Raw genomic sequence first — 25,992 nt, forward strand, 5'->3', positions numbered from 1 at the left:
CAATCTAAATACACCCAACAGTCAGTTACAGGAGTAATCTTTTAAAACTTACTTCTAACCGAGTCTGTGGAATACAGGCTGGAGAAAGGACTTAGTCGTAAAGAGTACTTGCACATCTTCTGGAGAACTCCAGTTCAGTTCCCAGCACTCACATGAAGAGACTTGTAACCATCTGGAACTCTGGCTCCAGAGAGTCCAACACTGTCTTCTGGCCTCCCTAGGCATCCAAACACATGTGGCACCCCCCACCACACACACACACAGAGTGAGAGACAGACTGACAGACAGAGATTGACATGTACACATAAATAAAAATAGGCCAGCCTGGTCTATAATAGGAGAGTTCCAAGACAGCCAGGGCTACACAGAGGAACCCTATCTTGAAAAACTAATAAATAAAATAATAGTCACTAAGTAAATAAAGTCTTCTAAAACTTTTCTTTGCTTGTTTTAAACAAGTCTTTGTAATAGGGTGTATGTTTTACTTGCAGCCCATGTCGATTGGAGCAGCCATATTTCGGGTTCTCAGAAACCCTACCCTGGGGCTTGGTGCTGATAGCTAGGCTCACCAAGGAGGAGGAGATTAGCTATTCTCATACATACTCTGGTCCTTTCCCTTCCCATCCATCCCCACTCTGCTCTCTCTTTCTGCCATTCATTTTAATTCCATGATGAAGATGGGCAAAAAAATCCTACTTTCTCTGTCTCTTAGGGTTAATTTGCTTTTTCATTTTTGTTCAACTGGGTTTTTGTTGTAGTTTTTGCCAAGGAAGGACAGGGGAACTACTACTTTCTTTCCTGTCTGGGTTTCTTTGTTTCCTTCTGGTTCTTAGATGCTGGTATTACCCTCAAAGTGTCATGGAATCCTCCAAGATTGAGTGCCTGTCCTGGACTCTATTGCACCTTGATACTTTCCTTCATGGGTTTTGGGGAACAGTCTCGTGTATTCTCTAGACTGTGTAAGAGCCCTTTCCATGCCTGTTTCAATGCCCGTCTCTTCCTCTCTAGTGTACGTGCCCGATGAATGGGAGGTAGCTCGAGAGAAAATCACCATGAGCCGGGAGCTTGGACAAGGGTCCTTCGGGATGGTCTATGAAGGAGTGGCTAAGGGCGTGGTCAAGGATGAGCCTGAAACCAGAGTAGCCATCAAGACCGTCAATGAGGCTGCAAGTATGCGGGAAAGAATCGAGTTTCTCAACGAGGCTTCGGTGATGAAGGAGTTCAACTGTCACCATGTGGTAAGAGGGTCTGACACCCCAGGATCAGACATGGACAGAAAGCATTGCTAGGGCCACTTCTGTGCCCTTCGTCACAACTCTGGCATGGCTGCCTTGCCTTCTACCCAATGGATAGTTTCCCTGTTGCATTCCTGATACCCACAGACCTAGGAGGTGGAGGCCTCACCCTCTCACCAGAACTCTGCTCCTGGCCGCAGGAAGCATAAGTCATCATGTGGGCTGCCCTACCCCTCTGAAGTCCTTCTCTTCTTGATTCCTCCAGGTCCGGTTGCTGGGTGTGGTGTCCCAAGGTCAGCCTACCCTGGTCATCATGGAACTAATGACTCGTGGGGATCTCAAAAGTTATCTCCGGTCTCTAAGGCCAGAAGAGGTCAGTCTTGATTCTCACTATGTTTTCTGACCTGTTCTGTTTCCCTCGGGAGCTCTGTTGTAGGAAACATGTTTTGAAATCCCTTTACTTCTCAGCCTTGAGTGTCTTGCTGCATGCCTCGTTGTGGGTCCCCTCAGTAGAAAAGTGTCCAACTGTAGGCAGACTGGAATCTTGGTGAGAGGATCTTGTGTGTCTTTGGATCCCATCCAGTCCACCTCAACATCTCTGTTCTTGTTTCTGCCTTCCCTCGACCCCTGCCTACAGCTCATGACAACCCCACTTGCTCTAGACATATCAGGGCAACCCTTCCCACAGCCTTTTCCCTCGCCCTGGCTGGCCTCCTCTACTGACTTGGCAATAGACTCTGCCCAGCATGCATTTTCTCTTGTCATGGTCCTTAGAGAGTGCCCCTTCTTCGTCCCAAGGCTGTGTTTGTGTGTGTTTAGTAAAGCTCAGTGTTTAGGCTGGTGGGTGCCTTGACTTTGGCTCTACCCAGTCAGTGCACAAGACAGCTGTTTGTCCAGTAGTCCATCACACACACACACACAGCCCGATACCTTGATGGCAAATGTTGCTCTCCCCTTACACTGACTTTGCTTTAGAGACTTCTCAAACTGCACCAACCAGATAAGCCAGTGTCCGTCCTGCTTGAACTTTGAAGTGATCATCCCAGTTGCACGATCTTGGCTTAGTCTAGTGGAAATTTCACATTGTAAACCTGATAAGGTCCTGTGTAACTTTTCATTGGTCACTGCGGAGACTTCCCCTTCTTAGCATGTGTAAATCTGTTTTATAAGTCCTTAATTCTAAGAGTAAACTGGTAGGCGAACGTTGAGCAAAATTTCCAGGGCCAACTGTCTTTTGTGGGGCTGCCTCAGTGGCTCTGCTGTCCTCACTCTGACCCTGGCTTTACTTATTGTGGATAAGCAGTTTGTCTCCCTGCGTTCTCTCCAAAGGGAAACGTCCCTCTTCCCATCCCTTTGCTGTTTCTGTTCCCATTCTCTGTGTCAGCTTTTGTTTCCTCTTCCTCTACAATTCAAACGTCTCCCAAGGGTCAGCTCCTTCATTTTAGTCCTGAGTCCCTGTTCACAAATACCCTCATTTTCTGATAGAGTGTGCTTTTGGGGGGTTGAAGAGAGCCACTAGCTCTGAATGGATGGCTGGTAACTCCACTAGCCTCTGTTTCTCCCAGCATCAGTCCTGAGTTCTGGGTGGAGCCTTTTCCTGCCCCACTAATACCCATTCTACAGAAGGAGAAAAGCTTAATCCAATAGACACCTGGAGAGTGGTCCTTGGAGGCACCTCCTTAAATCAGGAAGTGCGTAACTCCTTTCATTCCTAATTCAGGCACAGAATAAAACCCCTAACTTGTGGCCTCAGGTCTGTTCTGCCATTGGTTACTTCCAATCCTCAGGCAACTGTAAGAGGCCTCGGGCTTTCAGTTTCCCCTGTATAAGGGACAGATAAAGTCTGTAGAGATGGCTCCAAGGAGCAGTTAAGAGCACTGGCTGCTCTTCCAGAGAACCCTGGTTGGATTCTCAGCACCACATGGCAGCTCAGAACGATCTAACCACAGTTCTAGGGGATCTATGAGCACCAGTTGTGCAGGTGGTTCACAAACGTACATGCAGGTACAGCACCCATATACAGAACATGTTAATAAAAAATAAAGAGACAAGGTGAATTACTAAAAACCACTTTCAGAAGTAAAACTTACCTTTAGATTCATCTGTTCTAAATTTTGTCTTTCTAACTCATGTCAGGATAAAAAAAGTATTTGCATGTATACCCTAGCAGTATCTATACCTTGCTCTAGTGTCTATACCCTAGCTCCAGTGTCTATACCCTAGCTTCAGTGTTTATACCTAGCTTCAGTATATTCTACCTTTCCCCCATTGGAATTTGCTTATTTAACTTGAGAGATGTATGAATGTGTGCTCATCTTAGGGAGCTATAACCAAATAAAAGATTTCTACTCTCCTTAGATGAGGGGGAAATGACAGCATGATATCATGAACTGACAAAAAGTCAGCCTTTTCTGCTTATAATTAAATCCTTTTTGTTGATTGTTTTTCACATGATGAGTGACAGCCTCCTGTTGAACACTTATACAGCATTCATCTTCCAATATGTGTTATGAGCCTAAATACTTGTCACCTGCTGAGGTCCTGCTTTGCCATGCACATTTAAAACCCTAGAGATACTGAAAGACAGAGTGAGACGGGGAAGTACCAGTGTAAAAGAAATGGGAGATTCAGGCTTCCTCCAGATGCTGTCACATCCCCTGGAAACATCCCCTGAGTTGAAGTGGAAATGATTAAATGAATGAATGAGCTCCACTAAGTCTATCATGAAATATGGAGAGTACTCCTAGGCATGCTGGAGGGCTGTAACCTGGTTTCTAGATTTCACCATCCCACGAGAACTTAGCAACCCTGGGCAAGAGCCAGCATTTCTGGAGTGTTCATCATGGCTAGAGTACATGAGGCCTTGTAGAACAGCCCAGAGAGTGTGATCTCAAATCCTAGTCATGGTCTTCCTGTGACTCTCAAAATAACTCAGGAGGAGGATGTATGGGACCTAGGAGAAAATGAGATGACTTCATAGTATTGCATGAGATACTTTGCACTTGGGGAAACCAAGGCATAATTTGCTGTATTGGTACAGACACACAAGCTAGTTAGTGTGTAAACTGTGGGATCATGATTGGTTTTCACATGAAGCCTTCAGATTGTCTGTGTGTCTGTGTGTCTGTGTACTTGCATACACCTTGAGGGATTTGGTTCTGTTCGTTTACCATGCCTGTCTTGGGGGATTGTCTTAGGGTTTCTATTGCTCTGAAGAGGTACCATGACTACAGCAACTCTTATAAAGGAAAATAATTAACTGAGAACTGAGGCTGGCTTGCAGTTCGGAGGTTTAGTCCATTCTTGTGATGGCAGGAAGCATGGTGGCACGCAGCAGACATGGTGCTGGGAGAAAGAGCTAAGAGTTGTACATCTGGATCCACAGGCAGCAGGAAGAGAGAGTGAACCACAAGGCCTGGCTTGAGCTTCAGAAATCTCAAGGCCCACCCCCAGTGAAACGCTTCCTCCAACCAGGCCACACCTCCAATAATGCAACTCCCTATGAGTCTATGGGAACCATTTTCATTTAGACCACCACAGAGATTGAACATAGGTCTCCTCAATCTTGACGGCATGCTTTTACAGGCTAAGCCATCTCACCAGCCCCTTAGGCACAATTTAGTTTATTTTGTCAAAATGAATTTGTCACTCCTTAGATTAATTCTTTTCAGTGCCAAAGGCATTGCCCTCCTCTGCAAAACAGGGCATTTGTCCATGTTATGGTCACTGACCTTGTTCCCCCAAGGTAAGCTCATTTGAACTTCAGTTGTCCTTAGTGCCCATAAACAACAGTAATCCAAGATGAAAGCATTAGTCTCCAGATTGTTGTACCTTAGAAGAAGGGGGTGAAGATGATTAAGTCCTGGCAGCTTATACGTGAAATCGAGCATGTGGTGTCCATTGTTCGGTCTAGCCTTTGCACAGGTGTGCTGTCCTTCCTCTTACTTTCATTTGTGTTTGCGGAAATTAAGGGGTATTAAACTAGTGAGAACCTAAGTAACTGAGAATCCTTGATACCCAAACTAGCTGTTTCACTTGAAATACTTTGTCCTGCTCCAGACAGAAAATAGTAGACAGGGGAGATGGCCACTGGTAAAAGCACTTGCCCCACAAGTGTGAGGACAGGAGTTCAGGTCCCCAGACACCAGTAAATGCTGAGTGGGTGTAGCCATCCACCTGTAACTCCAGCCTTGGAAGGATGAATTGGGATGCCCAAAGTCAGCTATGTTAACCAGCTTTGGAATTGATGGGGAGACCCTGCCTCAGTGAATAGCTGGAGGAACAATTAAAGGTGATTCCTTACATAATTCATGCACGTGTATACATGGGTGTGGAGTGAACAAAGAGAAAGGGTCATGATGGACCCAAGGAGAGTACAGTTGATGTTTCCCCTCGCCACCCTGTGATATGGTCAGGGAACAAGCACATGACATTATCACGAGCACACAGCACCAAAGCTCAGCAATGATAGGATCCTCCTGAGCAAGTCCTGACTTCCTGCAGGCCTCCTATGGTGCTCAGATTAAATGAACATGGATTTGCCACACCTAGAATAAGCCGGGCGGTGGTGACACACACCTTTAATCCCAGCACTTGGGAGGCAGAGTCAGATGGATCTTTGTGAGTTCAAGGCCAGCCTGGGCTACAGAGTGAGTTCCAGGAAAAGAACCCTGTCTCATAAAAAACAAACAAACAAACAAAAGAACATGGATTTGCCACACCTAGAATAAACCTTACAGTTAGGAGAAGAAGAAAAAAGTCCCAGATGCTCACGTTTGTTTTTGTTTTGTTTTGTTTTGTTTTGAAATCAGCAACAGAATAATGTAGTCCCAATTCCTCCGAGTTTAAGCAAGATGATCCAGATGGCTGGAGAGATTGCAGACGGCATGGCGTATCTCAATGCCAACAAGTTCGTCCACAGAGACCTTGCTGCTCGGAACTGCATGGTAGCTGAAGACTTCACAGTCAAAATTGGAGGTGTGTCCTTTGCTTTCCTGATTGGAGCAGAAACTGAACTCTCGGGTGCTTTAGAGCCTTTGCAGTGGTGAGAGTGCCCCTGGAGAGGTTTTCAGTACATCCCCGAGGTACAGTGGCTTGTCCTTAAGTGCCAAGGTGTGTGATTGTCTATTTCTGGCTGTGATCCTAAGAGCACCTTAACATGGTGGTCTCGGGCAGAATGTAGGTTACAGAAATAATCAGGACAGCTTGCTTCCTTGGGTAATTTTGGTCTGAGGATAAAAGTCAACATCCAACCCCCCTCAAGCTTATTAGCTTACAAAGAACACTGTCCCTACATAGGCCCATGAGGTTCCTAGGAGGCATTGCCCAATGATGAAGCCCCTGCATAGACTGGTGGTGGTGATAAGGTAGGTGTGTGAGGTTAGGGAGAGCACTCTTTACTGGTTTTCTCCCCTGGGACTGCTCGGCTCAGAGTTCTCCCCTCTCTTGAACCCAGGACCTCACGCATGCTAGTTAAACACTCTACCACTGAGCTGCATCCTCCAGCCTCCAGTGGTAGCTCCAGGCTCTTGACCTTTCTGTCATACACAGGACTTCCCACCGTGACCGTAGCTACTCAGCCTGCCTGCCTGTTAGACCCCTTGTTGCTGCCAACACATTGTGATATTAAAACACTGGTTGCCGGGCGGTGGTGGCGCACGCCTTTAATCCCAGCACTCGGGAGGCAGAGGCAGGAGGATCTCTGAGAGTTCAAGGCCAGTCTGGGCTACCAAGTGAGTTCCAGGAAAGGCGCAAAGCTACACAGAGAAATCCTGTCTCGAAAAACCAAAAAACTGGTTGAACTTTATTTCTGGTCACTAGCTAGAGACACTCCCCAGCCTTTCAGTTCATATGTGGGCTATGTTTTTTTATTTGTCTTTTAATAATTTTTTTTAAGTAGTGACAAAGTTGCCAGGAAACCACCTGCATTTACCAGGCCTTTACCTTCCTACTGTGATAGGACAGCAGTTCAGAAACAGACCAAGCGTCCATCCTGAGCAAGAGCAGAGGGGACAGCGTACAGCAAAAGCTATCAGCCGCTAGCCTTTGGCCACCTCTTGAACCTGCGTGCTAGAGATCTTTTACTTGCCTGGACCCTAGCAGTGATTGTTTCGAATGAACGTTTTGTCTCTTCAGTGAGCAATGAATATCTTCTCTACAGAAGTATCCCAAGTAGGGCTCTCGGTCTTCATTTGCTCTGATTGCAGGAGTTGGGGTTGTTGGCATGCAGTTGTATTATAGAGCAGACATCTGTCATTTGGAGTTACTCAGAGTCCCCCAGCGTACCTGTCCCTGGGTTTGCATGCTCATTTTTGGAGCCCTTAAAAGCCCACCTTGGTGGTCAGCCGCCAAGAGGCTATCCTGCCCCAAAGTTTCTAGATAAAAGGCCTCCTCTTACCGTGCCTTTGAGATAGAGCCTTCTTGCCTCCCGTTCACTCCCTGATGCAAGGGGACATGCTGTATTCCTTAAAGGAAGCCACTGTACAAGTACCTGGGTGGTCTGGGACGGGTTCCTTCCATTTGAGGGGCATATTTCCCCTCCTCTGAAAGGACAGCCAGGACGTGAGCACGAAGAACTTGGTGTAGACAGCAAGCCTGTGTCCTCATGCTGCACTCGGGTGCACTCCTCCCAGCACGGGCGGGCGGAAACTCAGTTAAGGCTGCTCTTGTCCCACTTTGCATTACAGTTGGGAAAAACACTTTTTTGTGCTTCTTGCCTTTTGAAATCCAAATCAGTAAGGATTATATTCGCTGTTTAACCATGTGGCACACTGAGGAGGATAGTTTCTCTTGGAATTGTGATTGTTTTTTCTTTCTAGAATTAAATTTTGTGTGCGTATTTAGGAAGATAGGGTTTGTTCTGTTTTTCTTTTGCATTTAGGAAGAGAGATTGTTTCTAGAATTCCCCTGTTATGCAAGTCAAAGCAGATCCTCTCATTTGCATGTCACTGGATTAATGCAGGGATGAGACTTGATCACTTCCTTTTTCCTCTTCAGGCGGGCTCCTCAGTGTCCCCCAGTCTCAGGGATGACACACCCCAAGTCCGTCCCCCAGAGGCAGCTGGTAGTTCGTACACAGTGCAAGTCAATTGTATTGGTTAACGTCCAAGAAACTTCATTCTCCATGGGGTTTGCTTTGCCTCTGTGACCTCTTTGTGGCACCACTTAGAGATGTGAAGGGACATTTTTAAGGTAGAGTTTATATGAGAAAAGATGGTGTGATTGAGTGGAAAATCAAAATTTTGATGAAGACACAATAATGTGAGATTATAAAGCAAGCCTGCCATCAACCATAATTATGTGACACCTTCAGGAGACTCAGAAAATGGAAGAAATTTTCAAAAATGAGTGGGAGTACTGTGTTGGGAAAGGGTGTTGGGTAATAGCTCCAGGAGCCTGGTAAAGAGCATCTCAGCTGCTCACTGTGTACTTTTACCTTCATGAATTGTTACTCCAAATATCTTCTCCCCACTAAGTGGCAAAAGGCCTTTTCCTCAGTAGCAAAGCCATGCTACCAAGTAAATGAGGTCCACGTCCTCCAGTGTACTTGATCAGGCTTTAAAACTGCGTGTCACTCAGCCTTGGTCTGCGCAGTGTATGTTTTCTTCATAAATCATGGCATTCAGTAATTTGCGAACAGCCTCTCACTTTCGATGCAATAAGGGAGTTAGCTTCTTAAAGGAACCAGATTGCAAATTATTGAGACCGGAGATGTCTTGTGTTTGACTGACCTTGTCTTAACTCTGCCTGCCTTATAAAATTACAAGCTGTAATACGAAGCTTCGTAAGAGTGCAGCAGGGATGAGTCTCACCTTGAATACAGAGAGAGGCCGAGGCTGCCATGCTGGGGCAGCCACAGAGCCTTTGTGGCTGCCCCAAGACCCGATTCTGCTAAGCGACTGTGCCTTCTCTTCTCTCTCCAGACTTTGGCATGACCCGGGACATCTATGAGACAGACTACTACCGTAAGGGCGGGAAGGGGCTGCTGCCCGTGCGCTGGATGTCTCCTGAGTCCCTCAAGGACGGGGTCTTCACCACTCACTCAGACGTCTGGTATGAAAGCCCCCTGCATGGGCCACCTGGACCCTCCAGCTTTGGGCTTTGGGGTCATTCTCTTCCTGGTCTCTGTTCACTGCCACCCACTGCCAGCTTGAGTTCAGCGGTCAGTGCTCCATAACCCTTTATCTTTGAGATGTTCCTGTGTGGAGTCTGTTAGAACAAGAAGGTATTAGTGGGGCTCCAAGGAGTATGTAGAGCCAACATTTCTTCTTTTTAGCTGATACTGGGTTCCAAGGAGCAGGGAAATGCCTGAAGTCTGAGCCTTCAATTTCTGTCTATTTCTCCTCTGCCTGCTCCCCCTCTTTTTCTCCCTCTCAGTAGGTTAGGACTGTGTGTGTGTTCCTGCCTCTCCTCATTGAACTTCCAGGTCGCAGGCAGTACTTTTATTGAAACCCAAGGCCAGAGGGTCTCAGTTGTGGTTTCCTGTTGGTCCCATCTAATGTCACTCACACACACACACACACACACACACACACACACACACACACACACACACACACACCATGGATGTCCGTCGTTGCTGACCCAAAGCATCTTCCTTAGGAAAAAAGTGTCTTGTGGAAGCACGCTGGCCAAGGGGTGCAGAGACTTCTCTGTAGCACTGTTTACTGCTGTTCCCTGGAAACGCTGTGTAGAGGTCATCGGGTTCCCAAATACAAGTGGAGCTGTTGGCAGGCGAGAGCCCTGGCATGTCCCCTCCTCGAGTGTCAGCAAGTGTCTTGGCTTTCCTCTCGGGGGATCCCGTTGCTCTTGTGTGACAGAAACGGTGGTTGTTTACTCCAGCTGAAGATGACCACACAGAAGAACTATCCCAGTAGTGACTGGCATCATTTTTTAGCCTCCTGAACTTTTCCCACTCAAGAGCCTTGGCTCTTCCATGGAAGACAGGTGCAAATTGGAAATAGCTTTTGAATCTGACCCAGTGTAGCCTGGCTGTTTCCTGACTCAAGGATGAGGCCTGTCCTGCAGTTAGCTCATCTGCGGTCCCCTCTTTTCTGTCAAATCAAAGTACTCGGCTGCATGTTTGGATGGCAGGAGAGGGCACACCTAGGCCCGTACTTCCATCTGTTTACTCTGAGCTTCATGCTCCTAGAAGCTTTGAGGTCAGCTTGCAGGGCAGGAAAGCAGAGTCAGCAGAGGGAAATAAAAGTGAAGTCTCACACAGACTCATTCTACCCTAATTCTGGGTAGCAGCTGTCAATACGAGCCTCAGCAAGGGGCACACGGGGCTCCCTGCCGATTTCCTCCACTTGGACTACACAGTTGTTACAAAGCAACAAGAAAATGTCTGTAGAAAGAGGAAAGGCGTTTGAAATTCATTCCACCAAATGCTAAGGCACGGACAGTGCTCTGGATGTTTGTTTTCTCAGCCCAGCCTTTGAGCATACAGCGAGGACATTGGAATGGATAAAGTTTCTCGGCTCTAACGGAAGTTGTGCCTCTTAGAAGAATGGTGATCGTTTTAGACTAAATTCACAATCATAAGACAGTTGTTCCTAAGTAGGTAAAAATCCAAAACAAATTTCAAAGGATTTTGTTTGGCTTTGTAGGAGACCTTAGGAATATGGCATTGGGAGGAAGTTTTAAGTCAAGCCACGCCCTGAATCCCATCTGCTACATTCGAGCTTCTGTGGAAATGTTCCAGGGACTGTCCCCTCCCTCACAAGGGCAGGCAGGCCAGCCTGTGTCTCTAGACATCTTTGTTCTTGTTCTGTGCTGTGCCTTCGTATCCTCCATATTCGCAGACTGCTGGTGTGGACCAGCAGTTGAGGAGGAAAACGGGGTACCTGAGAGAGTTAACTTGGAGACATGCTGAGTTCCTCAAGAGTCAAATAACCAGCCGTCTAGATAAGGCAGTCAGAGCTCAGGGCCAAGATTGTTACCAAATGCCTGGAAGCCTGTGGTACACCAAGGAAGGCGTTGGAAGCAAGGGAAGCTGGCCTGGAAGGGAACCTTGTCAAGACCAGCCTGCAGCTGATAAAAATAGAAAAACCACATACATCATTGCTTGACTCAGGCCATATTTCAGACGTGAGGGTGGGCGCTGCAGCCTGCCAATGCGGTCATGGAGGCTCTGGAAGGGAAGGCAGACTGAAGTTGACAGGAAACCCATTTCTCTGAGCCCAGGTTTTTCAGAACCATGATTTCACTGTAGAGTGTGGCTTTTTGGGGGGGGCAGGGGGTGAGTCTTTTGTACAATTTGAAGACTAAATCTTAGTCACTGCTCGTTCTGAAGAACCTTGGGTCTAACTGCCGAGGTTCTGTTCCTGTCTGACATTGCTTACTATCAATTTGTACAAAAAACATTTTTTTCATAGAGGGGAGCCGAAGCGACGAGCCACACATTACGATCCAGTCAGAGGCTTCTTGCCAGGATCCTCCAAGTGCTAAGTGGAAAACACCAGCCCCAGGTTCTTCTGTGGGGCTCAACCCCACTGGGCTCACCGAAGTTTCGTGTTGGCTTGCAATGGATGACAGCCTGCTTTATTCCACTAACACAACCCAAGTGGGAGAGCAAATAGGCCAGGGAGGGTTTGACAAAGGCAGGGATTCTCTCTGAGAAGGTGTGTTCACGCTGCAGTTGACAGTACCACCCTATTCAGATCTGAAGTTTCTGCACACATGGATCTCCTATAGTCTGATTGTCTGGACTGAGAGGCAAACTATACACTTCACTGCTCTGTCTGATGAGTTTATATACCTCAGCCAGCCTCCAGACCAAAGGACTCTTTGTTAAGTATGACGTGCACCATGAGCCAGTGCGTCTTACCCCAGCTCCCTACCTGACACAGCCAGTGGCTCCTGAGTTCTGTCGGGGGTGAGTTTTCATCTTCCTGGATCCAAGTCAAGAGCCTATAGAACTTTAGACATTCTAAGACCCAGCTCCCCACCCACTCCACGCCTATCAGATCAGAACTGCTCGGGGGAGCCCAGGTGTCCATTTGTTTTAAGAACTCCAAGCAGATACTCCTTTACAGTAGTGTGGAGAACCATCAGCATAGAGATTTCCAAATGGTGAGAAAAAACAGAATCCCATCCCCTAAGGAGACAGTCAAACCAGTGGTCCTCTGCATTCTGTGCTGAGTGAAAGCTAGTTGGGCTTATACGCACCAAGTAATGGCTGGGACCAGGCACTCAAGTTGAAAGTATATGAGGGATGCTAGAAGCCTCGTAAACTCAGCTACCTCGCCACCTGGGCTGTAGTGGCCCTACAGGGAGCATTACCAGTCACAGAGAAGGCCAGATATCCCACACTTAGCCAAGTAGCTGGTTTGACATACAAAGTGCTGTTACCACATTGAGAAACTTTTTCAGCACCTAAGGGTGGAAGAAACGCTAACAAGGTAGGGGACCCGATCCTGCCCATCCTTCTCTGAGCTACTCAAGTTTTGTTTCTTCCATAGGTCCTTTGGGGTCGTCCTGTGGGAAATTGCCACACTGGCTGAGCAACCATACCAAGGCTTGTCCAACGAGCAAGTTCTTCGCTTCGTCATGGAGGGCGGCCTTCTGGACAAACCGGACAACTGCCCTGACATGCTGTATGTATTTCCTCAGCCCCTTAGGATTAGTAACTCCAGAGTCATTCCCTCTGTTGCCGTGGGTACAGGAGAGCATTAGAAGAGGGCTTATCTGCCTTTATTGGTGGAGATGAGCTTCTTGGTTCTGTGACTTTGTGCAATGCCTTAATCCCATCCTGTATTCCTTAGTCCCCCAGTGCTGATTGGCACTTTGCACTGTGGTTTCTCAGGTCCCCTGTCTCTGTGAAATATGGGACGATAACAATCCCTGGCTCATTTTTTTCCATGCAAAATTTAGTTTTTTAAGGCAGTAATGCAACGGTTATTACTGTTAAGCCAGATTCAAGAGCTCCCCCAAGCTATTGGCAGACCTGACAGGTCTGTACAGCAACAGGTTCACATGGAGCTTTGTGGTCGAGAGTCACTCTCTTTGAACTCATAGGCTAAACCTCAGACAGCCCCAATACCAGGTCACAAACCATCTGCTTTCAGCTTCATCCCTGTGAGTCGTATGGACCAGAAGCAAGGTTGAGCTCTTGGGACATACTCTTCTAGACACACCCCCTTAGGGTGTTGGTGAAGCTGTTTCCTTGCTCCGCTTCTGGTAAAATGACATCCTGCGGCAGTTAGAGTTGTCAGGTGATAGTGGTATACCCATCGTGCCACATATGCCTCCAAGATAATCAGCTCACAGGGCGAAGCATTTACATCGGCTCCCAGTTTGGGGGCATAAGGGGGTTCCATTGCTTTTGTAATGAGGCTGCTCTAGTGGTGGAAATAAGACTGTCAGAGCAGATAGTCTCATTTTGTGGGTAGAAAGTGAAGAAGAGCTATTAAAGGGCTGTGATCCTGATATAATCCTCTTGAAGGCACCTTCCAACTAGGCTCCACCTCTTAAAGGTTCCCCAGTGTTGCCAAGCTGGGGACGAAACTTCACATATGGGCCTTGGCAGGGCACTCAGCATCCAGGTTTTATTTGTAGCCTCTTGAGTGGAGGCCTTGCTTTGCTGTCCAGTGTTGGTGGCTCAGTGGGTCAGGAGAGTGGACCTCCCAGAATGAGTCTCCAAGGGGGATAAGAAGGTATCCTGATTGGCTCATCAGGTACAGGTTGTTAGGGGTGTACTTGTTTTTGATGTGCACACCTTAAGGCAGGGCTCAGCTGTTGTTCTGCGTCTCGACGGGTAAACATCAAGGTAGGTTCCCACTGCTATGTCAAGACCAATACAGGAGTTTGCCAGAAATGCTTTTCAAATCGGATTCAGCTTCACTTGTGAAAGAATCCCAGGGGAATTGTCAGGATGTCTCTGTCTGTACAAAAGACACTCCTATCTGCCTACCCTTCCTCAACAAAGCACAGACTCAGATGGAGCCTCTGGTGGTGAGATGTATGTCCAGATAGAGGCTGGGTGTGTGGGCAGTGGGCAGGAACCCGACACAGAGGTGCTAGTGACTGTGCTTAGAATCTTGTGACGGTGAAGTAGAGGTGTGGGCCAGCCTAGTCCCATGCGAGGCTCCATCGGAGGGTTCGGAGAAGTTAGCCCCTTGCAGTTGGGAGGAATGAGGTCAGCTAGGAACAGTTTTGAGATCCTGGAGTCTGTGACCAGCCCAGTCCTCACCACCTCTGCATCCATTGGTCTGACTACACAACACAGCACCTTGCTTCTTCTAGGCCAAACAGGGAACCTCTGTTTCTTGTTTCCCTCTTTAAGTCCGATCCACCCAGAAACAGTCTCCCACTGGAGCAACTCAGCATCAGCTGGTGAGCAGCCTGTTTAAAGCAGTGGTGAAACATCCCATCATATTCAGGAGTCATACCCACTCCCAGGCAAGGATAAGTAAAGACAGCCTCAGAAACGCATTATCATTGTCCTGTCAGCAAAGACAGGCCTTCTTCTTATTCCAGAGCCCCTAGAGTTTTGTTCTAGTACTGACCCTGAATGGGGTGTGGCTTGATTTCCCTGACTCTGTGGCCAAGGGGGCCTGTACTCTGCACCCTGTGATGCCAGGAGTGTATTCAACAGGTGTTTCGTTCATTACCTGCTGTTTCTGAACATTGATCCAGCTAAAGCCTAACCCATCCAATAGATCCCTTACATGAATTAAAAGGGGTTATTACAAAGAGGGTGCCAGAGAATGTGCCCCTGTGAGGGCATCACCATTCCATCAGCAAGCCTCTATGTTGGTTCTCAGTGTCTCCTCATAGGCAGGACTATTAACCACCAGCTACGGGACTCTGTAGCCTGGACCAGTGTATAGTGCTGAGCGTGTGCACAGGTAAAGCCACTAGAGGTAGAAGCCTCTGCTTCTCTCAGGACTGTGCATCCAGACAGAAGGACACTGGGTCTCCTGCATCTCTGGTCAGATTTTCTCAGGGAGCCTCCATGAATTCTTTTGGATACCCCACCTTCCTACCTTTTTCCAGAATGTAGTCGAAAATGTCTTCTCGCAGACTTCCTGAAGGAAGCCAGGAGCAGCTTGGTGAAGAGACACTAGCCTGAGCTCTCTCCAGGAGATTGCTGCTGATCTCTGAGGCTTTAGTCAGACAAAGACTGTCCTGTACATGGGGCTGGGGGTGCAGGGGAGGTCAGATTTACTTCAGGGGCAGTAGGGACACTGGTATGTCTTTGCACCGTGGGAGGCCATGGCTTCTCTGAGGACCTCCACAGAGACTGAGGACATTTCTCTAACAGACTGGCGACTATCTGTGGTGCTGTGGACCATATGCTCACTCTTACCCCTCAGCTTGCCACAGTGAGAAAGAATGTAGCCCAGGGTAATTTTCCTGCCTCAGCCTCCCCTGCTGCTGGAATTATCGGCTTGTGTCAGTGGTGCCCAACTAAAACTTTGTATTTTTTAGAATGAAATTGGGATTTCTCCCATTCCTCCTTACAGAGTACTCATGTTTTGTTCATTTGTTTGTTGTGCTTTGCAAGGGTGAAACCCCTCTTACTTAGAAGGGCCTTACAAAATTGAATAGGCAGCAGCAGGCTGTCTTGAGCCACTGGCTTGTCCATTGCCTACTGTGCCTGGCATCATCTTCAAGGAGAGCGCTGCCACCGTATCCTTTGCGCACTGACCTCAGAAGGTTTACACGATGCAGGGGGCATTACCTAGAGAAGCTCTATGGGTCCTAAGTGCTGCTTGTGGTATCCCTCCCAGCCTTGCTTCCATCTCAGTGGGGCAGCAGTCTTCATACTAGTCCAATGTAAGACGAGTCAGTATTCAGGGCAAAGTTTAAGGGATGGTGTGTGGACATGGCTGCCCAGAAATTTGCATGAAGGTGTGCCGCAACAGCGTAGATTTGGATACTAGAATCAGTGGTGTTTCACAAGAGCTGAGAAACAGTTCAAAAGAGCAGGTGTGAGTTTTGTTCCTATGATTTAGAGCTGGTCACAGGAGAGGTATTGTTTTCTTTCTTTTTATGCTGGAGCAAACATTTGTCTCAGAAACTCATGGGACTCCTGAAGTTGATCCATCTCCAGCTGACTGGATTTTTTGGTATGAATTTAATATGCTTGGGAAGCAGCCACCTGCCATGGGAAAGGCAGTGTCCTTCCTGTTCCCATCATCGAGTGAGGAGGAAGTTTACACCCAGAGGCTGCTCTTGAATGTGAAATGATTGATTCAGAAGGCATTTCTGCTTTGCCATTCAGAACCCCATTGGCAGATTTGTCTCCTTTCTAAGAAAAGAACACAGTGAAGAGAGACAAGCTGGCTTCAGCAGGCAGTGTGGTATCCTTCTGAATCCTGCTGGGAAAGGATTCTTTTGTTGTAGTAAATGAACACCCTTGAGGGGTAGTCTGAAACCTGTTGGGTCTCACATATAGAGGAAGGGCTTCAATCGTGTCCTTCTGAGGCAGGAACAGCCCTTTCTGGCTATGTATGTTGTGGCCTCAACGTGCTTGCATGTGAACCAGGTTACTTCAGGAGAAGTCAAGTGTCCAATATCACAAAGTGTTCTAGCTTTAGAAGAAAGGCTGCCGTCAAACCCCAGGGTATCCTAGACTGAGTGTCAGTGCCATGACTCCATTTGAATTAATCTAGCAAGTTCTGTGAGATTGGAGCAGGACTGGTTTCCATGTTTAAACTGTAGACAGAGCCCATCATTACCCTCTATACCCCTGTGTAACAAGCTTTCTTGTTGGACTGTCTTTGAACCGCCAGCCCACAAATAGTGACGAAGAAACTGATTATTAATTATGAAAGCTTGGCCCTAGCTTAGGCTTGTTCCCAACTAGCTTTTATTACTTACCTAACCCCTATTTTTTTTACTCTACATCTGCCACGTGGCTCGGCTACCTCTTTGTAGTATGGCACATCTAACTTGCTCTGAGTCTGCTGGTGAAATCATGCTCCTAGATTCCTCTCCCCAGTTTCCTCTCTCTGCCTGGAAGTCCTGTATATTTTCTCCTGCCTAGCTGTTGGCCATGTAGCTCTTTACTAAACCAATCAGAAGGCACCTTAGGCAGAGACACATCTTTACAGTGGAAACAAATACTTCCCAACACCCCTGGATTTCAGTGCCTTGCACACAGATTTGTCAGTGAACCCTGCTGAGGTCAGAAGCTAGTCCCAGTGTTCATGGAACCTGGAGACCCTGAAGCAGGTCCCAGCCCTAAAGCTGAAGGATGGGATGGTGATTTGAGCTCAGCCACAAAAACTCAGGTGCCAAGTGTTCAGGATGCAGGGTTCAGGAAGGAACTGGAACTTTTTATTAGCTTGCCATGCCCAGCTCAGATGCAGCTGAGACATAACTCAAGTCAAATTGGACTGCATTTTTCCTTTCCCAGGTTCAAGCCCCCCCCCCCCCAAGTGGCTGGGAATCCTGGGCTGGTTTTGTAGAGATAAATTGCTTGAGTAGGATCCAAATAGGCAGATGACAATATCTGCCTGGTGAGCCGTGGCATCAACTATGTGCCAGCACCTGGGCTGTCTAGCACCCCCCACTTCAGATCCTAGCTGAGAAGTAGCCCCTAAACCATCCTTGGCTGTTTGGGGATGCTAGAAGGGCACTCATTCTCAGCCCTGTAGGACCTTTCTAAAGTCTGACGTCTGGTTAGAGTCACCACTGGGTGCTACAGGGCTAACGTTCGGCAGCAGGAGGGCTGGAGACGTAAGCTGCTACCGAGCACATCTCAGCTTGCCAGTGCCTGTCCAGTTCAGGACATGGGGTGTGGTTGGGGACTCAAGATCCAAGAGGAGGGTGGAAATAACAGGGTGCGTGTATCCCTGGGATAGACCTTTCTCCCTGGAAGCTGTTTCAAGATAGGGCAGGGCTTCCCCCTGAGCTTTCCCTCATTTCTGGGGAGAGCTGGGTATACACCTTCTGGCATGCTCTGTAAAAACAAAGCTCTCACTCACCAGAGTTTTTAAATGTGCTTTTTAGAAGAAGCATTTTACCAGCTTATTAATCCCAGAGTCTCCTGGAGAGTTTTCTTTTGGAAAGAGTATAAAACAAGGTCTTAAATTGCACGGAGCAAAAAGACTTCCTTTTATGGGCAGCTCTGGAAGGGTTGGCCCTGGAGTGCTTTAAAGCAGGCATCACGTGGCTTGTGTGTACTGATGTCACCACACCCCTGGCCTGCTGGTGGCGCCTCCTCGGCCCCACCCCCAAGCCTGGCCACAGGGCATGGAGCCAGCAGGCCTATCTCATGTTCCTGCCCCCAGTTCCTCTTTCTATTCAGGGAGTTCGCCAGTCAGCCAGAGAGGAGATTGCAGCCCAGCCACAGAGATGATGAGTTCCTTGTTGTAGTTACATCCCATTTTGATTAATTTGGGGGGGAGTGACGGGGACGTGGGAGAACAGGCTTCTTTACCACCTAACTAGAATGGGCAAGAAGCATGCTCCCTGCCTGCCATCGATGCAGACTCAACCCTCTCGTGAGCTCTGTCTGTGAACTGCGCCAGGGGAGGGCAGTCTCCTAGTGGGACCATGGTTACTCTTACTCAAATAATGGAAGTATAAACTATATTGTTTGACAGAGAGCCTCACTCCTCCTCCATCTCACTAGTGTGACTTCAGACAGATGATTGAATGTCTTGGTTGCTGCTTTTTCCTTGTCTATAAAATTAGGGCGGTGATCATAGTAGAGAGACATCTCTGGCTCCTGAAGACTAATGTGGCCCCCATGCCCAAATCCCTTACTGCTTACCTGCAACCTGGCACATACCACCAGGACCATCGCTTGGCCCCAGTGAAAATAACTAGTGAGCCTTGTCTTGGTCCAGCTCGTGTCCCTCTGACACAGGCATTAGCCACCTTGTGGGGGCGGGTGTTCATCCCCAGAGGGATAGATAGTAAATGTTGTAGGGTTGTAAGCTGAACAGCCTTTAACTACTGGAACTACAGAGGAGTTTAAAAACAGCCACAGGCGATGTGTAACCAGCTCTGCTCTGGTAGAAATCACCTTATAAAAACAGGCTGCCCCCTGAGCCCCTAGGAGGCTTAATCATGGAAGTACCTCCAACTCATCCTTTCCCATCCTCTCTTATTGTCACTGCCTTCCTGCTGACCTGACTTGACCCAGGGCTTCTGAGGAAGCTGGCCAGCTGTGCAATGGTGCCTTTCTCTCCATGGGCCACATACCTACCTGTGGCTGCTTTTGTATGGGTTTTCCCCTTTGGGATTATTTGCAAGCCTCATTGTAAAGAAGAGGCCTGGCGGTCCTGTGATCAGGCTGACACAGTCCATGCATGAGGCCAGTTTGGGGTGCTGTGAGATTCTTGCATCTGCGAAGTTCCATTTAGTGGATTTTAGTGTAAAGCATCTGTTGAGCAGGAGTTTTAAAACACAAGAGAATTTTTTTCAGGGACAGAGGTGGAAGGTACTTTGGTCTTACATTCCTGTGAATGAGGGCTGCTGGGTGGCCCCTGCTCAGAATCATGACCACCCCTGCACTCCCGTTCTCTCTCTTCTGCCTGTCTGTCTGTCAAAGCTGGGATGCAGCGCTGTGCACGGCTTGGGTACCAGAACCCTGACTTGACTAGGGGTGTCAAGGGAATCAAGAAAGCACAAGCTTGTGGACGTAGGAAACCTGGGGCTGGGTGGACTGGGCTCTGGAAGCTCAGCATGTTTATTGTATATAGCTGAACAGAGAGTCAGCGTTGTTGCATACAGATCAACAAGGAAGCGGGGTGGTTATATACAGCTGGACAAGGAGGCAGGTTTAGTTCATCTCTGTGGGAGCAGTCTCTGCACGGAAACAGTCTTCAGGCCATAAATCCCCAGAGGAAGAAAGTGACAGTGGACATCTTCTCCACTGTCAGTGTTCACACTCAGACCTCAGGAAGGCTTTACCATCTCTGAGCATTACTGGGGAAGACTGCCACTCCCATGGGACTGGAGTCTTTGACATAGCTAATTCAGGCCTTCACTTGCTTATGGATGCTTCTGCTCTCCACATCCAGGCCTTTCCTGGTCAGGGTGGTGGCTGCATGAGCAGCCTTCCTCTGTCAGGCATGGCTGCTGGCCCATGTACTCGGGGCTTTTCGGAAGTTTGTGGCCTCTGGGAGACATGGAGGTGCCGCATGGGCTTTCTGTGTCTGTGTTCTTACCTTGGCCTTGCTTGTAGAAGAAACTCAGGCCCTGGCCTTTCTCTGGCTTGTTGGCATCTGACTGGAGGTTTCTATTAGGACCCTGATTGGGGGCAGCCTGGATCTTGCGGTCAGGGCTCTGCCTTCATGGGACATGCAGTAAGCAGGTACTGTCTTGAGTAGCAAGCTTGGTATGTGTGGGCCTTCTTTCTGTCTGGCACCCCTGCCGCCTCCTTCCTCAGGCCCTCTGCCAGGGGTACCCTAGTGCCAGGAAGAAGCTTAGAAATATCCTAGGTGGGGGCCACAGGGAATGATGGCTGTCAGGGAAGCTGTGATTCTCATTAATGGAACAGTGGAGGTTTTCTGGTTCTGGTTCTGGAACTGTGGCTGGAAGAGATGCTTCAGACAGAAATTAGGTTGTTCAATTTCTTAGTATTGCCAGCATAATTATGACCCTGTCATGGTGGACTCTGCATGAACCAACACCTGCAGTGAGTTTGGGTTTGGCACTGTGGCTGGGCCTGGGTTCTGGGCAAGATACGGATGATGCCAGAGGCATCTAGATGAGAAGCCAGGGGTGCAAAGGTGGTCCAGCTGTCTGGGCCACTCTGACCTCAGCCAGAGGTCTCTTGCATCTCAGCCCCTTTCTTTCTCCCCCTCAGGTTTGAACTGATGCGTATGTGTTGGCAGTACAACCCCAAGATGCGGCCCTCCTTCCTGGAGATCATTGGCAGCATCAAGGATGAGATGGAGCCCAGCTTCCAGGAGGTCTCCTTCTACTACAGTGAGGAGAACAAGCCTCCCGAGCCGGAAGAGCTGGAGCTGGAGCTGGAGGAGCCTGAGAACATGGAGAGTGTACCGCTGGACCCCTCGGCCTCCTCAGCCTCCCTGCCTCTGCCTGAAAGACACTCAGGACACAAGGCCGAGAACGGCCCGGGCCCTGGAGTCCTGGTTCTCCGTGCCAGTTTCGATGAGAGACAGCCTTATGCTCACATGAACGGGGGACGTGCCAACGAGAGGGCTTTGCCCCTGCCCCAGTCTTCAACCTGCTGATCCCCAGCCACGGAAGCACGTGCGAACAGTAACGTGTGTGCCCACTCGGTGGGCAGGGGGAGAGCAGGTCGTAACAATCTATTCACAAGCCTCCTGTACCTCAGTGGATCTTCAGAACTGCCATTGCTGCCCACGGGAGACGGCGTCTCTGCAGTAAACACATTTGGGACCTTCCTTTCTTCAATATGCAAGCAGCTTTTTATTTCCCTACCCGAACCCTTAACTGACATGGGCCTCTGCAAACCGTAATGACAGCGCTTAAGAGCAACAGGACACTCGAGAACTGAGTCTCCTCGTTCTCTGCCTTCCTCTTCTGCCTCCTTCTCTCTCCTCCTCTTCCTCTCTTCCTCTCTCTCTCTCTTCTGCTCCCACTCTCTTATTTCCCTTCTTTCTGCTTCACAATGGAAAAATGTTTGCTGAAAGCCCAGCTGGGAAGCCTTTTAAAAAGAAATCAGATTGACTTCATGGCTGTCCCTGGGGCTCCTCATCACCCCATACACACCTGCCTGACACCGTAGGTCTTTACAAAAAAAAAGAGAAAAAAAAAAATGCACACACTGAGATGGAATTTTTTAACTCTATCTTTAACCTTTTTAGGGTCATCTGAAATTTTCAAAGGGCCATTGTTCATCCATGGTTGTTCTCATTTTCATGCTGCCAAATTTTGCCAAAGTTCTGTTTGTTTGTTTGTTTGTTTGTTTTTTTCTCGTGCGCACACTCCCTGCGCTGATTTCCTTTCGCCCAGAGGCTTGGGGTGAATGAAACATGGCATCAAGTTGATAATGTCATTCGAGGGACACGTTGGCGATGCCTCCACTGTGCCCCGGTGTGCTCTTCTAGCCCATGTCACCCTGGGTCTCATTGTTTTGTGACGACTAGGTTACTGTTTGGGAGAACTGGGCAAGATGGAGCCTGCCCTCAGTGAAGATGGGGACGGCTGAACTGGCTCCCCACCCCCACCCCGTCACAGCACCCCAAGAATTCTGGAAGAGATGGCCATGAGCAAGCCTGAAGGTCAGGTTGTGGGTCAAGGTGACCCTCATACCAGCTTCCTCCCCCTGCCCCAGCCTCCCTCCTGACCCCCAGAGGTTCCAGGGACTCAGCCCAGCTGTTGGTGCAGATGTGTGAGGAAGGGCTTCAGACAGCACACAACAGGAAACAGCAGCAGCAGCAGCTCAGGCAGTGGTGGACCCAAGCAGTCCGAGCTCTGACATGGTCTCTGTTTCTAGGACTTCTTCATGGCTCTCAATTCTATGTTAGACCATGAGACATTTGCATATGCATCGTCTTCAATGTCACTTTTATAACTTTTTTACGGTTCAGATATTCATCTATACGTCTGTACAGGAAAAACACAAAAAGCTGCTATTATTTTTGTTCTTTATCTTTGTGGATTTAATCTATGAAACTTTCAGGTCCTGCCCTTTCTTCCTTTCCGCTCACTCCAAGAAACTTCCTATGCTTTATACTAGAGTATGATCTTTCTTCCTCTTCTCCGGTAACTGATGCTTCTAGAACGCAATTTGCCATGAACTGTTGGATGCCTCTCTATAAATACATCTCTCTCCCCTGCCCCCTGCAGCCCCATTCATTACCTTCTGACCCATAGGCTCTGTGGGCGCAGTGCTGGTCAGGGACGGAGGAGGACGGGAGGCCAGGATCCAGGTCCTTACTCTCACACCTCCCTGCCCACAGCATCGGAGTCTGTTACCATGCAAGACATGCCACAAACTCAGGTCAGAAACAAAAAGGTTAAAAATCTCACACACCTGGCTTATAGTCCCCATTGTTGGTAGGCAGACCTTTGCCTTCCCTCTGTTCTTGGTTGGGTTGTGACACACACATAAACATATTCATTTTGGGATACAATAGCAGTTTTAACTGCAGACAGTAGGCATTTCTGGTTACACACACACACATACATACACACAAACAGCTGATGAGTCCCTAGGGTACAGCAGAGCATGACCTAGCAGCCCCTCTGCTGTCACCCTCACCAGACCAACCTACCTGTCTTTAGAACCAGAATGTCTGAATGGGTGGCCTCCATGTGAGCAAGGTGCAGGGTACCAGGACCCCGTGGCCAGAAGCCGCAGCCTCAGTGGCATTCTGGAGCCCATTCCCAGATCAGGAGGTCTGAGTGGCAGACGGAACAGAGCTGACCCCATGGTAGCCCTGGGGTCCTTTGCTGCTCCTTAGCCAAAATGGACCTGGACCTGGCAATCCCGTTAAGTTTGTAATACTTCTTACCAGAGTGGTGACCACATGAGAGTTGCTTCTGGGATGGAAATATCTCAATTATGAGCAAGAAAAAAGCTGAAGATGATGATTGCAGTTGTGACTGGAGATTAAACACAGAAAAGAAAGCCTGTAGTTCTCTGGCCTGTCTGTAGTTGCAGGCTTACAGCTCTTAGTAGCCTCTGCCCCACAGTATTTCCCCTTAACAAAAAAAAAAAAAAAAAAAAAGAGGAAAAAAGTTTATTAAGAAGGTATTGCATGTAAGAGTTTTAATTTATTTTGTGATACCTGTTTTAATCACTGTAGAGAAGCCCCCATTATGAATTTAAATACCGAGGAAATGGTGTGTGTGTGTGTGTGTGTGTGTGTGTGTGTGTGTGTGTGTGTGTGTGAGAGAGAGAGAGTTGGGACAGTTTTTGATTGGGGGGGGGGTTTGAAGCATTTATCTACCTCACTCTTATTTTTCATGTGTGTATATATAAAACAATACATCTCACACTTCTCAGTACCTGACAGTAGGCCAATGATACTGGTAACCTCATCCACACCACAGGCCACATACCCGGGTGAAGCAGAGAGAGGCCAGGCTGGATTTTAGGGTCAAAGCAACACTAACTCACTCAGCCTCCCCCACTCCTCTCCAAAAGCTCACCTTTCCTGGGGCATCTTTGGTTATTCTCTTCCTCGCCTGGTTCCCTCCCAGGTTTCCCTGCTTTCAGCCCAGCACCCCCATGTGCCCAGAGCCCACCAGTGGAGGGGGTCCCTTGCCCATCCTCTGCTGGCTGACTTGGAACAGAACCTTACACAGATTGAATGACCGACAGAGATCATCCCCAAGAGAGTAGGTACTCCCAGGTTTTGAGAGCAGGAGGTGCCAGCACATAGATTGAGAGTCCCGGCGTGTGCACATGGAGGGTGTCCTGTGGGCTTTCTCCGCTGCTCTTCTAGGCCTGCACTGTGGCAGGGGCATCCACCATTGCTGTCTCGCATTGGTTTCTCTCAGAGGTACAGCCATGTCAGCAGTTGGAGAGCTCTGCCCTCACCCTGCTTCTGAAAGAAGGCCAGTATGATAAAGGGGGGCAGGTCAAAGCCTGCACCCCCTGCAGGCTGCTGCACCTCCTTCCTCCTCCCTGTCCCCCAGGGCTAAACAAGGACTGACCAAACCTCCTTGAGGCTGGACTGCCAGTGGTTGGCGCAGCCTTCCCTGTGCTCTGCCTCTGTCTATCCCGTCATTTTGCTGCTCATAGGGTGGACAGTGCACTCCTCGGTTCCAGCAGCTGCTCTATCAGGCCCTGGGGACTTTAGCTGGGAAACAGGGTGAGTGATCCCCCCCACCCCCCCAGTGTAGAGAACTGCCTAACAGTTCAGTACTTCAAGTTAAGCTCAGGAGTCCTTTCCCTCTTGTCAGACTGCCGCCCTTCTCTGGGTTCCTAAGAGCTCACAGGGTCCCTGGGAGATACTGTTTGTTCAGGGTTGGTTTTGTTTTGTTTTGTTTTTCTTCCTCTACACCCTAGGTGATCCCATGGTATAGTGGCCTCTCTTCTCTTGCACATACCTACCAGTTTCCATAACTGGATTTCTACAGATCATTTAGCTGGTTATAAGAGTTCATTTCTGGGTTGTTGGTGTTTTTTTTTTGTTTTTTTTTTTTTTTTTTAAATTGTCCAAGTTCTTGGTGTTTTATGTAGATTTTTTTCTTTTAAGTAAAGAGCACTTAACAGTGTAGTGCCCATCATAACAAATGCTCCAGAAAACACTTCAATAAAAGAAAAGTTTGCTTGTATGATGGTGCAGTCATTTTGCTGGACCCATCCACCCACCTTGACTATTGCAAGGCATCATGTACCCACAGTTCTAGCCTACTTTCATGCTGATTTTTCCCACCTCCTCCTGATTTTTCTCTTTATATGCTCCAAGTAATCTTATCAAGCTGAGTTGTGGCCTTTTTCATGCAACCTCCTTTCCTGACAGCAGCTCACACTGCTTGAAGTAACATGAACCACTGAGGCACATCATTCTGGGGATGTGAACATTGAGGTGTTCTCCCACAAAGCCCTTTCTTGAGGCAGCAGGAGCTGAGTTGTGGAGACACAGTCGAACCTGAGCTGTGTGAGACCCACACTACCCCGTCTCCTTTCAGGAACATAGAAGACTGTTGGAGGCCATCGTCGGCCTCTCCTTCCAGCCTGTTTCTTATGACTTGGACAGTTCGATGGTAGGAAAAGCAGCTTCATAAGATAGACAAGTAATGAGCAGATGACAGAGTATTTGGTATGCAGTAGTGTTTTTTGGATAGGCTAACAGATGGATGAGCTCTGTATATGCCGAGTTCGAAGCCAGTTGTGAGCTCCTGGAGT

General features: G+C 48.4%; 1 protein-coding gene across 2 annotated transcripts in view; it reads left to right on the forward strand.

Annotated features, from left to right (window-relative positions):
* Igf1r (insulin like growth factor 1 receptor) overlaps nucleotides 1-21,738 on the forward strand; it is a 285,642-nt gene extending 263,904 nt beyond the window's left edge. For both annotated transcript variants that reach the window (XM_036185489.1, XM_036185497.1), the window contains 6 exons: nucleotides 1,009-1,238; nucleotides 1,501-1,608; nucleotides 6,047-6,212; nucleotides 9,158-9,287; nucleotides 12,698-12,832; nucleotides 21,007-21,738. In XM_036185489.1, coding sequence (XP_036041382.1) covers nucleotides 1,009-1,238; nucleotides 1,501-1,608; nucleotides 6,047-6,212; nucleotides 9,158-9,287; nucleotides 12,698-12,832; nucleotides 21,007-21,397 — 1,160 coding nt within the window. In that variant the 3' untranslated portion in view covers nucleotides 21,398-21,738. The remainder of the gene's footprint in view (nucleotides 1-1,008; nucleotides 1,239-1,500; nucleotides 1,609-6,046; nucleotides 6,213-9,157; nucleotides 9,288-12,697; nucleotides 12,833-21,006) is intronic.
* Nucleotides 21,739-25,992: the final 4,254 nt, after the last annotated feature.

The sequence above is a fragment of the Onychomys torridus genome, chromosome 1, assembly GCF_903995425.1.
Source record: "Onychomys torridus chromosome 1, mOncTor1.1, whole genome shotgun sequence".
Classification (NCBI taxonomy): Eukaryota; Metazoa; Chordata; class Mammalia; order Rodentia; family Cricetidae; genus Onychomys; species Onychomys torridus.